At 43.3% G+C, this 13,708-nt stretch overlaps 1 protein-coding gene across 3 annotated transcripts; it reads left to right on the forward strand.

Moving 5' to 3' along the window:
• Positions 1-7,279: 7,279 nt before the first annotated feature.
• FST (follistatin) lies at positions 7,280-13,474 on the forward strand. 3 transcript variants are annotated; one of them, XM_077115164.1, is made up of 6 exons: positions 7,280-7,381; positions 9,260-9,451; positions 9,903-10,121; positions 10,461-10,685; positions 11,350-11,580; positions 12,032-13,474. In XM_077115164.1, coding segments are annotated over exons 1-6 (954 nt in total). In that variant the 5' UTR covers positions 7,280-7,296; the 3' UTR covers positions 12,034-13,474. The 3 variants fall into 3 exon arrangements, with proteins under 3 accessions (XP_076971279.1, XP_076971277.1, XP_076971278.1); XM_077115162.1 differs by having other exon boundaries at positions 12,290-13,474; XM_077115163.1 differs by having other exon boundaries at positions 11,353-11,580; positions 12,290-13,474.
• Positions 13,475-13,708: the final 234 nt, after the last annotated feature.

A 13,708-nucleotide genomic window follows, 5' to 3' on the forward strand; every position in this document is an offset into this window, starting at 1 on the left:
TACATGCTTAGGTTCTAGTACTAATCATTCTGATGGGTAGGAAAACTAGATGTTAAGGGAGAGAAAACTACAGGGAAGATGAAAGGATTAGGGAGAACCACAAAAACTGAAAAAAATACCATAACTCTTCAGTAAAGAATGAAGGCAAAAAAGTAACTGCCAAAAAAAATAAAAAATTAAAAAAAAAGAGATTATCCTGGAGGTTATTCTTTTTTTTTTTTTTTTTTTTTTTTAACATGGACAGGCACCAGGAATCGAACCCGGGTGCTCTGGCATGGCAGGCAAGCATTCTTGCCTGCTGAGCTACCGTGGCCCGCCCAGGAGGTTATGCTTATGCATTAAATAGATATCCCTTTTTAGCTTATGGAGTGACTGGAGGGAAGTACCTGAAACTGTTGAACTGTGTTCCAGTAGCCTTGATTTTTGAAGAGGACTGTATAATTATATAGTTTTTACAATGTGACTGTGTGATTGTGAAAACCTTATCTGGTGCTCCTTTTATCCAGGGTATGGACCAATGAGTTAAAAAATAAAAAAGAATAAGGATAATAAATAAGTAAATAATAGGGTGAGATAAAGGGTAAAAATTGGGTAGATTGAAATACTGTGAGTCAATGAGAGGGAGGGCTAAGGTGTCTGGGATATATGAGTTCCATTTTTTTCTATTTCTGGAGTGATGCAAATGTTCTAAAAGATGATCATGAGGAAGAATACACAACTATGTGATAATATCGTGAACCACTGATTGTATAATATAGTTGGACTATTTTTGTGGAAATTTCTCATTAAAAATTGAAAGAAAAAAAAAGTAACTACCACCCAAATGTTGGCATAATGGGAAATGCATGTTCCCAATGCTCAAAACTTAACACAATAATGGGGTTATTTGAGTAGGAATCTATTTACATGAAAGTGATAAAATAATATCCAAAATAGCACTAACTAATAAAGGATTATTTTTTACACTCACTGAGTATAAATCTCACGGTGATGGAGGTTATTCATTTAGCCTATGGTTTAAAGACACACCAAAAGTAGGCAGGCAAGGGATTTTGATGAGTTTGCACACCATTATGGCATAGTATGTTCAATGCATTCTTTTTGACTGACCATGGACTATCTTAGAAAATATGACAGGTAGCCTGCACCACGAAATCTTTATAGACATTTGAATTCCTTTAAAATACAAAGTTGAAAACTGCATATGTATTTCAAGAATATGTTTTTCAATACAGCAAAAATAACAAAATTATCTACAAAACATAGCTAAGAGAAAATTAAAGAAAGCTTAAATAGATGGAAAAATACACCATATCCATGATTTGAAGACTCAATATTGTTGAGAACGTCAGTTCTCCCCAATTTGATCTAGACCTCAAGTTTTTCTTGTACTAAATGTGATGAGAATATCCAAAGCAATCTTGAAAAAGAAAAAATGCTGGAGGAATTATACTACCTGATTCTATTTCTAGCTATAAAGCCACAGTAATCAAAATAGGGTACTGGCATAAGGATCAACAAATAAGTCAACGGAACAAAATAGAGAGCTCGGAAATCAAATGAGGACATTTGATTGTTTATAAGTGTGCAAAAGCAAAATGCAAAATGGATCTGGAATGAATTCCCTCTGTGGGAAGATGGCTAAAATACTACAGGACAATGCAATAGGATGTCTAAAGTCTTGTTAAAATGCCTTGCAACTTTGGACCTATCACAGACATTTCACTTCTTGGGCAAATTAGGTATTAGAGAAGAGATAATTCATATAAAAATAAAATTTAATTTTAAAATGCGAGTGATAAATTGTATCTATTGCTGATTGTAATATTGTACAGCTAAACACCTAAAAAAAGAATTCATTAAAAAGTAAGCAAATAACTGCTACCCTGTGGAAAGGGAAAATGAGGCTGCAGAACTCCAAATATACAAAAGAATCTGCAGCAAACTGACTGACCATCAGCCAGCCAATGAAACAGGAACAGTAGCGCTTACTCTGACCAACTCACCGCTTTAATCGTAGTGAACTAACAGAACAACAAACACCCTCCTTACACTTCCAAGCAGTAGAAAGTGTAAATGGCATCAGGGTTCAAACTGCTAAAGCTCACACACTGATATTTTCAGACATATCTAGATAAATAAATCATTTGTTTGGTCAAATGGACCTAAAATACAGTAAAATATTTAGAAGTTCCTATTAATTCAACATAAAATTCCTATTCTGAGGCAAATTTGAATTCTTTACTATTTTTTTTAATTACCTCATTATGAAAAACTTGAATATGATGATAGTGCTGCTTTAAGTGAGTACGTAGCACAGATAGATGACTCTAGAAATCCAAAATATATCTAAAATTGGAGATGGGAGTAAGGCAATTAAAATGTTACCCAGAAATAGGTAGTATGAAAAGAAAGGACTCTCTGATTGGATCTACATAATACCAAAGCAACATTGAAAAGACAAAAAGTCAATTAGTTCATTGTTTTTTCAGTACTGTACAGAAAACTTATATTTCAATAACTTTTGTGAAAAAGAAAACTGGTGGTTTGGACATCTGAATAAATATTGCTTTTATGTACTCAAATTTCTTAACTTTTTAGTTCTGCAACAATTCAGCCAACACAGAACTGTTATTCCCCACTCCACCTCAAATCCTCATCCTAGCACTACAAAATTGCACAATTTCAAAGACCATGACGCATTAAGTAGCTGTTTTTGTACCTAGAAGAACAAAATCTGATTTTAACATAATTGCAGCCTGTTTTCAAATGCTTAAATTCTGTTCCTTAATCAAGATTAGTTATTTGCATTGAAAACTGAATATTCATTTTGTAAAACACCTAACTTCAAAAAAGTTTGTCATTTAATTTAAAGCAAAAGATAAAAGTTGCTCAGTGCATCGCTTTCAAATTTTCCATACACAACTTCATCCCACTCCTTCCATATTCTCTTTTGAGGGACTGAATTTATCCAAATCATTTCTAGTCTCAAACAACAGATTCATATGATTTCAAGTAACTATCTCGGGAGCTAGATTGAATCATTTGCTAAACTCTAATATTTTAAATTTATAAACTTCAAAAGGAAGATATCTTTTGAAGCTGACAAAAGACAATCAGAGAACAGCAGTCTTTTTTGTGCGCTGCCCAGAAATACAGTTACAAAGTGGTCCCATTGTGTTTCTCATAATTTACATTTACTTTTTTGGCAAAGCAGAAAGAAAAATAAGAAGTCTAACTTGGAGACATACAACAAAAATGAAAGACGGCATTTTTATTTTAAAATGTCCTCCTGACATTCGAATATCTACAAACACAATATTTAACATTTACAGAAGATAAAACAGCAAAAGAAACAGCAGCTGTTTTTCTGTGAGGTCATTGAACAGGTGTGATACCATCTCGTAATGCTGAAATTGGATGGATCTCTTGCTGATGCCCACAGGAGACCCATATGGAACCAGTATTGACCTGTGTCTCATTTCCTTGGATATGGCCAGAAGGTAATCTGGGAGGACAAGAGTCCCAGTGAATGATCTGTGCAGATTTGGAGCAGACATTCTCCCAAACAGATCAATACTATCCAAGGTGCAACTGAAAAACAGGATGAGCTTGTATCATTAAACAAACACCAGGCTGCTTATTCACAAGGGCAAAAGCAACACAGCATTTGTATTTTGCACAGTGTGTTTGCCAGTGACCTCAACCCTGACCTCTATGGCTACCCTCTCTGGGGTGAGAAGTAAATCCCGTGTTAGGTCTGCCTCGGGTCTGCAAAACTCATACGAGCGGTGGCACTTTTTTACAATGAGGCCTACTGTGTCTGCTTGGGCCTAGCCAAGACAATTACATGATGCCAAAACAACTAGTCAAAGCAGTCGATTTAGTCAAATTACTGGTCAAACAAAGTATTTGGCATTATATAGACAAAAAAAAAAAAGAGAGAGAGAGAGACTGAATTTACACTTTTTACACAATCATACTGGAATTGCAGGGTCAGATTCTTGTGTTTAGAAAATTTGTATGATGCCAATTACTTCTATATACATAAGCTGATATTAATTGTCTGGATAAACCAAATATTATTTATTATTCAAAGATCCAGAAAAATACCTTTTTTATTAGCCAAAAAAAGTTTCTATTCTTTTTTCATTTAGCCCTGCATCCTCTCCCAAGATAATATTTTTTGCATATCTGTACACTCCTATTTATTTAAATATATCATATGTACATATGTAAATGAACAAGCTATAAATAAAATAAGGACATATATTTTATGTCACTTTTCATTGTTAGAGGGTTAGAAAATGTAAGAAAAGTATGGTTCTGCCTTCTTCAAAAGTAATATTCCCACTAGTATTAAGAAAATAAACTGTGGATTAAAATGTGACTACATTCCTCTAGGCAAGGTGATGTCATACAGGACAGAGCATTACTAAAATTTACACATTTTGGATAGCACAAGCATGAAAAGTCTAAGGAAACGATACTAACTACCAAGAGGGGACAGGAAGATTCAGGACTAGTAAATGTATTTAAACAGGGGCAAATATAAACTCATGTAAATTTGTTCTGGTATTAAGTTTTTTAATGGCCATTGGTAGCCCCTCCATAAGATTCCAACCTCTACCAGCTAAGGTTACTTATGTATTTAGGTTTACTTTCTAACTCTAGATGCACGGCTTGATATTCCTGGTTAAAACAGAAGATGCATTCCTTGCTGCTACTGAAAACTAATTTCTACAGGAAAAAAAAAAGTCAAGTAACAAAAAATGTTAGCTTTCCTCTTTCCCTCAACTAAGCTTTCCCCCCCCCAAAAAAAGCCTCGAAGAGGAGAAACTTCCTTCCCCCACCCCACCCCCAGCACATTACTGTATAAGAACTATATCCATCTCTCTGAATAAAGAAGAAAATTCAGCTTTGGAACTCTGCCATTGAGTGGCGGCTCCTGCAAAGGGGACAGTTTGCTATTAATTGTTAATGTCTGCCATTAGAGGGCACTAAACAACTCTACATTAAGGCTGCATTTGGAGGGAAGAGAGAAAGGGAGACGGGAAAAGAAAGAGGGGTGGGAGAAAGGGGAGGGGGTGAGAGTAGGGGCAGAGCCGGGAAAGAGGGAGGGAAAGAGAGAAGAGGGGAAGGGGCGGGCGGACGGGAGGGAAAGAGGGAGAAGACGAGAGAGAGAATGAATCTGGAAAGATTAAGAAGGATGTGGAGCCCCCAGAGCCGTCTGAAGTGGGCAAAAGGCCAGCCTCCCCCAGGCCGCCCAAGCCCCTCCCCTGCCGTCCTCACGACGGTAATTATAAAGCGAAAAGCAGCGACGAGGTCACCCGTTTTTACCAGCCTGCTGCACCGAATGCGCGCGGTGCAGGTGCGGCGGCCGCTGGGCTTTGTGATTCATGCCCACTTTCAAAGCGGGGCTTGGGCCCGTCTGAGAGGCACCCAAACAACTGTCTTCTAATATTAGCACGGCTGTATTTCGGGATCTATTATAGTCTGTCCAGACAGATCCCATTGTAATGGGATCTTTTATTAAAAGATTAGCACTATCTCCTGCAGTTGGTGGAAAAAAATCTGTTATCACTGAGTTATTTGCAGTTGTGGAGGGGGTGAGAGGGGGGTTAATGTAGACGGGGGGTGGGAGGGCGAGAGGAGGACTGTGGTGGCGCGGGGGGGGCGCTGGCGAGGGGGTGTTGTTGAGGTGGGCGAAGAGGGGCGGATTTGAAATTCGTAGAGCAAATCCCAGTGACCTGCGAATGTCCAAGAATTTTGTCTGCATACTTCGCTGTCTGTTGTCCTTAGGGTTTCAGAAGCGAAAAGAATAGCAATTTAAAAGGCAGATTTGGAATAAACAATATAGCATTTTCCGTGAAGTAATCGTTTTATATAAAAGGAAATATCGCCTCCTCAGTTTCATTCAGCGGTGCCAAAAATGTTATAAATGAGAAACCCGCCAACTTTCAGCAAAGAATGCCAGGCACTGTGCTTAACAAACTGAGGCTACAGAAGTTCATTATCGATGTTGCAATCTTTTTTATTCCACGAACCGAGAGAGCGAGCGAGAGAGAGAGAGCGAGAGCGGGAGAGCCAAGAGCCGAGAAAGAGACTGGGAGAGACAGACAGAGACGCAGGACAGAAACTGGGGAGTCTCTGAGCTGGGGAGGAGGGGCAGACCGCCTACGTCGGCGCCCCCGCTCGGGGCTCCAATTCCAGACGCCGTGAAGTGAAAGGGGAGAAAAGAAAGGGAGAGGGCGCGACTGTGACGGGCTGGGGGTGGGGGGCCGGGCCTGAGGTGTTAAACATTTTTGTTTGCTTCTGACTCGTCGAGACGAAGGGCCGTGTCAGTGGACCGCTTAGCCAGGGTGGAAGGTGCCGGGGCCGGGGTTCTTAGCAACAACTCTGGGCCGGGGCTGGCCGCAAAGTAAGGCACGCACAGACCCAGACACAAAACCTCACCGGGTCCCGCGCCTAAGGCTGCGGGGGCCTAACCCAGCAGCGCGCCCCGCCGGAGGCGCGAGGCCGGCGCGTTCCGTCCCGACCCCGAGCGGGCTATTTTAGCAGCTTGGGTCTCTCTGGGCGTTTGCAAAGTCTTCCTGGGGCGGAGGAACCGTCGTGAGGAGACCAACTCCCGGGTTCCCCCCGCTCCGCCCGTAGCTTCTTCCTCCAGCGCCCCCACCGCGCCCTCACTCACACACACGCACACGCACGCACACACACACACACACACACACTCGCCACCCTGGGCGCGCCGGCGTTGCCTGCGAGCGGCAGCGTGCAAGACTTGAAGTGTGTGTTCTTCCCCACTCCCCACCCCCGAAGCATAGCCCCCCCACCCCCACCCCCGCCCCGGCGCCTTCCCCCTCCCTCTCGCTCCTACGCAAATAAGAACTCAGCGATTCCCCTCCTGCCGCTTTGATTTCGGGCACCTCCAACAGATAATTGGGAAGGGTTTCCAGAAGGTGGGAAATGTCACCTGATTCACACTGAACTTTTAAAAGCTCCCCACCCCCAAGGAGCCGCGCACACCCTCGCTCGCGGCCGCCCTCCCACAGCCCCACACACTGGGAGACCGCCCACCGCAAACCGCGGAGACCCCCGTCTAGATTTAAAGCGCGGCTGCGCCCGGCTTCTGACGTCCATTGAATCGCGCGGGCGGCCGGCGGCGAGCGCGGGGCTGCGCCGGGATCGCTGCGCCCTCCGCCGCTCGCCTCTGCGACGCGCGCCGCTTGTCCGAGCCACCCGCCGCTGCGCCCGCTCCTCGCGCCGCCGCGCTCCTCGCCCGGCGCCTGCCCCACGATGGTCCGTCCGAGGCACCAACCCGGCGGGCTCTGCCTCCTGCTGCTGCTGCTCTGCCAGTTCATGGAGGACCGTAGCGCCCAGGGTAAGCGAGGGGGATGCGCGCTTGGGGAGGCTCGGCTGAGGGCATGAGTTTGTACTTTTCTGTCGTCTCCACTTGGTCTGTTCTCAGCAACGCTGCTCACTGAAGATGTTGGACCGACTTAAAGACTCCGGGATGGAGAGAGTGGGAAAACTGAAGGCAGTGACACTTTAGGTCTGGAAGAGGAGTTGGGAGTTCGGTTATCCTTAAAAAGGAAAGGGAGTGAGCGGGAGTCTCAGTAGTTAGGGTTAGATGCTCCAAGTTTTAGATGTTATCTCCCCTTATGGCCCTCAAGAAAGGGACAAGCATCAGTAGCCTGAAGATTTTGGTCGACCCATTCGCAGTCTAACAATTCTCCCTCCCACATCTTTCGGATACTTCAAAAAAATTACTAGGGGAAAGAAGGATACTGAGTTTTCCTTCGGTGGTTGGGGGACGTGGTTTCAGAAACTTTTCCCAAACTTGGAAATGTGGGTGCTGAACGGGAAGTAGCTTTCTGCCTAGTGGATGCTTCTTCCAACCCTCTCCCACCCACCACCCACCACCCATCACCCACCACCCACCTTGCTAAATAAATAAATAACCCAAACTATTAACCCGGAGTGTTTTAGGAGTAGCTTCCTTCCCCACCCCCCCACCTTTGCCTCCTTCCTCTGACTGTTAACTTTCTGTAGAACATTGAGGAGCCCACAACCGATTTAAATTCTGAGGTGGATCAAGAGCAAGTTTCTAAAGTTTGACTTTTGCAATTAGGTCTGTTATTTCAATGAGTCTTTGGGCAGATTTTTTTCAAAAAATAAAAATAATAGCTTGCGGGTCCGATGATTGAACGAGTCATATTGGTGAGAGGTTTTCCTGATCAAAATCCGAATATTAGAAAGGGGAGGTGGGAGGGTAGAAATTGCAAAGATTTCTTGGTAGGTATGAGACAGGCACATGTAACTGTGAAATGCTCGGAAGCTTCTCCCACCCCCTTCTCTTTTCTCCCCTCTACACTTTTTCTGAGACAGAACGTGTAACTTTCCCTGGTTTGCCGTTAATATTTTACATGTGTTGTAAACTGCCCTCCTGGGCACTGCCCCTAGCCGTCTGCATGGCTCCACGCTCAGTTGCCCGCCTTTCGGGGCAAGGCACTGCCCGGATGCAGAGACTTGGGCGCCGGGGGAAGGCAGCCCTCGGAGATTTCGAAAGATCGCGGTGGCCCTGGGCGTCCTCTGGGTCTGGCGATTGCAAAACGGCCCGTCGGGCAGGCTGCGCCTCGGGGCCGTGCGGGGCAGCTCCCAGCCAGGCCCGGTTGCTTTTTTTTTTTTTTTTTTTTTTTTGCTTTCATTTCTTACGTGTTCCTTTTGCTTATCTGCTCCTGCGCGTGTCGGTGTCTGCCTCTCTCAAGTTCTCTTACTTTCCTAACCTCTGTCACAAATAATACCCGTACCGCCCACATGAAACCAACATGTAAAAACATCCGTCGCATCCTGTTTTTGTCAGGTTCTTTAATCTGCTCTTCGAGTCGCTGCAGGTTATGAAATGGGACGAATAAAAGTAAACAGTCTAGTAAAAGTCAATGCAAGCTGCACGTGTTGTGTCTGGGTCACTGGTAACTGACATTGATATGGCTGGGGCGCTCTGGCTGCTCGCCCTCGCCCTCCCTCCCCCTCGCCCACCTCCCACTTCTCAGATCTGGGCCTTTTTCCCTCGCTTTTCCCATTTCCTACCCCCTTCGATTTATTTTCTGCTTTTCTCCCTGGTCTCTTCCTCTCTTCCCTTCCTCCACGCTTACTCCCTCCCCATTGCCACCGGTGCTCCTTCCGTCGCACGCTCGCCGCCTCCTTCCCCCTACCCCGCCGCACACTCACCCACCTCCCCACCCCTGTCTTTTCGCAGCTGGGAATTGCTGGCTCCGCCAGGCGAAAAACGGCCGCTGCCAGGTCCTGTACAAGACGGAGCTGAGCAAGGAGGAGTGCTGCAACACCGGCCGCCTGAGCACCTCGTGGACTGAGGAGGATGTGAATGACAACACACTCTTCAAGTGGATGATTTTCAATGGGGGCGCCCCCAACTGCATCCCCTGTAAAGGTAGGACTTTTTCTCTCCAGCTTGCAGGCCCTCAGTAGAGGGCGTCTTACCCTCAGCTTCCCTGCTGCCCGGCTGGGGTTTGAGACCAGAAGAGCTTTGTTGGTGGGCCCCCTTTCTGTCCCCCAGCGCTGCTAATCCGTTTGGGTCGCACCCAGTCTGTTAGACACTATATGCAAAACAGGATAGGCAGAGATGTCCTAACTTCTTAGCCAAGTGTGCTGCTGAAGCCAGCCTGCCCGCCCTCTTTGAGAGAGATTTGAGCATCCAGGGCGAAGCGCACAGTCCATTCCTTCACCCTCTCCAGGGTTTCTAGGAGAAAACCTGCCCCATTCCGCAACCCCCACCCCAGAGCATGAACTCTGCACCTTTCCACGAGGCACCCGCAGCCCTCCTGGCTGACCTGCAGCCTGCCCCGCCGTGGTTCTCACTCGTGCCTCTTTCCAACTCACAGAAACGTGTGAGAACGTAGACTGTGGACCCGGGAAAAAGTGCCGAATGAACAAGAAGAACAAACCCCGTTGCGTCTGTGCCCCGGATTGTTCCAACATCACCTGGAAGGGCCCCGTCTGCGGGCTGGACGGGAAAACCTACCGTAACGAATGTGCACTCCTCAAGGCCAGATGTAAAGAGCAGCCGGAACTGGAAGTCCAGTATCAGGGCAAATGTAAAAGTAGGTTCTACCCTTCTTGAGCAAAAACACTACCCCCACCCCATACACACGCACCCAGAAGGACCAACTCTGGCTCCAGCTTTCACCCTCAAGGATGGCATAGTCCTCGCTAAGAGCCTTATAATAATAATGATGATGATAGTAATAATAATAGTGATAGTCAATAGAGGAACCGCTTTCTAATTTCTAAAGACTCATTAAGAAGGAAAAGACCAGCCTAGAGTCCTAGATATTCTCTTAAGCCACGGGACTCGCAGAGTGCCTTTTGATAGTTGATGCTTTAGTTTCATGATTTCCTTGATAATATGCCCATTAATGTGTATTACCTCTTTGTTTCAGAGACCTGTCGGGATGTTTTCTGTCCGGGCAGCTCCACATGTGTGGTAGATCAGACCAATAATGCCTACTGTGTGACATGTAATCGGATTTGCCCAGAGCCTACCTCCTCTGAGCAGTATCTCTGTGGGAACGATGGAGTGACCTACTCTAGCGCCTGCCACCTGCGAAAGGCTACCTGCCTGCTGGGCAGATCGATTGGATTAGCCTACGAGGGAAAGTGTATCAGTAGGTATTCAGGATTGAAGGAAGAAAAGAGAAAACAAAGGATTAAGAGGGCTACTTCTAGTATTATAACTGTGGCATTAACCAATAAATAAAGCCCAAAGCCTTCTTAAATGTGTAGTTTCACCAGAAGGAAAGATAACTCTCCAGTTTGGGTAAACTCTCTTGGCTACAGCATTCTTCATGGAAATCACTGTCTTGTGGAAGCACTGGCATATATATTCAAATGCTACAAGAAGCAGCAAATAATTTACCATCGTGGCAAATTTATAACTCAATTTTACAAGTTTTTTTTCAAGTGCTAGACTTGTTAGAAGAGAGAAATAATTACTTAACAGTTCCTAAAATCTGTTATCAGATTCCAATAGCTGGTGGAATTCTTTTCTTTTTTAAAAGATCCTACTTGTGGGGAAATAATCAGATACTTATTTAATTCAAGGGAAGTGTGAAATGCTGTTCCCAAAATTGCTATTTTCATACACAAATGTAGTATGTAAGAAGCTGTGGGGGTGTGTGGGTGTTTCAGCTTTATAACTGAGCATTTTTGCCTAATATCTCCATTATCCCCATTCTTGAGAAATAAGTTATAAACTGTGTTTATATTTATTGATAGAGGACTGGAGAAAGGGAAAATCCATTTACTCATTACAAATGTATTATATCCTAGAAGCAAAGTCCTGTGAAGACATTCAGTGCACTGGTGGAAAAAAATGTTTATGGGATTTCAAAGTTGGCAGAGGCCGGTGTTCCCTCTGTGATGAGCTGTGCCCTGAGAGTAAGTCTGACGAGCCTGTCTGTGCCAGTGACAATGCTACTTATGCCAGTGAGTGTGCCATGAAGGAAGCTGCCTGTTCCTCAGGTGTGCTGCTAGAAGTAAAGCACTCCGGATCTTGCAACTGTAAGTGCACTTTTTAACCTTGCTGCAATTAGAGGCTTTCCCAGGCAAACTCTAGGGAGTAGAGACTTAAAAAGCACGCAAACCTCATGATACTGTTTCTACTTAAATTAGGTGGCTACTAAATTCACCAGCAATTCAGTGATCCATAGAAAAATTCCCTGGGATGTTTCCTGGGTTTTAGGACTAGTTCAGAGATCAGCAATGGGTTGCCTCTAAAAACCTATTTCTAGTCATTTGCTTAATTCTTTTGCTTTAATAGTATGCTTTACTGTTTGCTTTATTAACCCTTGAATCTAAACTAACTGCTTCAAAACTTTTTTTTTTCTCCAAAGACAGCATTATATTATCACACATGGGCTGCTGCTTTTCGCAGTTGCCTCTACTAACTCTGAATTTAAGGACCCAAAGCAGTTATACCTAGAACACAAGAGCGCTTTTTATCTGATTTCAGGAATCTGCCCGTAAAACCTGAGCCTTGATTCTTCAGAACTTTCTGCAGTGTTTGACTTCATAGATTTATGTTTAAAAAAAAAAATTGTAAAAACTTATTGCATAACAGCAGATGCCAAAAAAAAAAGCATCTCACTGCAAGTCAAATAAATATGCAACGCTGTAATATGGCTGTATCAGAGGGCTTTGAAAACATACACGCTTCTGCGCTGTTGTTGTCCGTATTTAAACAACAGCTCCCCTGTATTCCCCCATCTAGCCATTTCGGAAGACACCGAGGAAGAGGAAGATGATGAAGACCAGGACTACAGCTTTCCTATATCTTCCATTCTAGAGTGGTAAACCCTCCATCAGTGTTCAGTGTTGACATAGCCTTTGGGCAAAAACAAAAAAAAAGAAAAGAAAAGAAAGAAAAAAGAAAAAAATATATTGTCCATACTGTAAATAAGTGTATGCTTATTTATTTGGGGGGAAAACTATACATAAAGGACTTTTGTCCTAAAGCTCTCTCCCAGGCCACCTTGTTACTCATTGGACACGGAGAGACAGTCATTGTGAGGTCTACTGGATGAGGCCTATAGTTGAGACTTGTAGACATTTATTTATACTGTGTCATGTTTTATAATTTATACATAAAATGTCTGGTTGACTGTACACCTTGTTTTTGAAGAAATTTATTCGTGAAAGGAAGAGCAGTTGTTATTTATTGTGAGGCCTCTTGCTTGTAAAGTAAAACTTTTTTTCCTTGTAAACCATTTACATCCATTCCTTACTATTCACTCACTCATCTGTCTCCCTTCATTTTACTGTTGTTAGGCCCTTTTCCATTTTAACAAACTTGCATGTCAGTTTCTATCATGTTTATTTATTGGGTTCTCTGCTGCCTGTTCTGTACATACATGATCCCTCGGGTTTTGTTTACAAGGAATCTTGACTGACCAAAAGGCATTATAACTGGCTCAAACGCAAGGTACAGTGCATACATCTTCAAGAAAACCCCTACTTCAGTTCTCTTGTTATGAGGAAGACATTTGAGAGAAAAGAGGAGATGGCAGTGTTAGAATTCTAATAATGTACTTTAAGTTGTTACAGAGCCAAAGGAATTAAGTGATAGGAGCATCATGAGACTGAAGGAAGGGAAATGCTACACATTGGACCTTTCGTTAAGTGTTTCCTTTAAGCTAGTCTGCTGTACCTTTTAAAATTAGTTCTTTTACAGTCAATGTGTCACTAAAGTTATATCAAAGCTTTATCAGTTCAAATTTCTTGCTTTTCATAATACTTTTTTCTGATGCAATTTTATATTTTCAAACATGGCAAGTTAAATATAAATTCATTTAAATATATAGTTTTGTACTTTTCTACCATGTAAATGTGTAATGTATATAAAAGTTATAATGTGTATTTGTAAATAAATGATGAGTGAAAAAATAAAAAAATTTTAAAAAGCCCACAGTCTCAATTCCTGATGATATAAAAGAAGTTTTTCAGGCTTTGGAGCAAAAATTAATACGGTGTATTTGCTGAGAAATACAGTTATCACTGAAAATAATTGGCCAGGTTGGCAAAAGGTCCAAATTGAGGTAAATTATAAGTCATTTCAGTAGAGTTTGAAAGAAAAAGACCTGAGGTCCAGTAACCCCTTTGTAGGCATGACAACATACCTGTCATAAACCAC

This window comes from Tamandua tetradactyla, chromosome 9, assembly GCF_023851605.1.
Source record: "Tamandua tetradactyla isolate mTamTet1 chromosome 9, mTamTet1.pri, whole genome shotgun sequence".
Classification (NCBI taxonomy): domain Eukaryota; kingdom Metazoa; phylum Chordata; class Mammalia; order Pilosa; family Myrmecophagidae; genus Tamandua; species Tamandua tetradactyla.

Coding starts and splice junctions, on each gene's coding strand:
- FST (XM_077115162.1), top strand. CDS start 7,297: ATGGTCCGTCCGAGGCACCAACCCGGCGGGCTCTGCCTCCTGCTGCTG. Junction 9,452..9,902: donor CAACTGCATCCCCTGTAAAG/GTAGGACTTTTT, acceptor TCCAACTCACAG/AAACGTGTGAGAACGTAGAC. Junction 10,686..11,349: donor CTACGAGGGAAAGTGTATCA/GTAGGTATTCAG, acceptor ATTATATCCTAG/AAGCAAAGTCCTGTGAAGAC.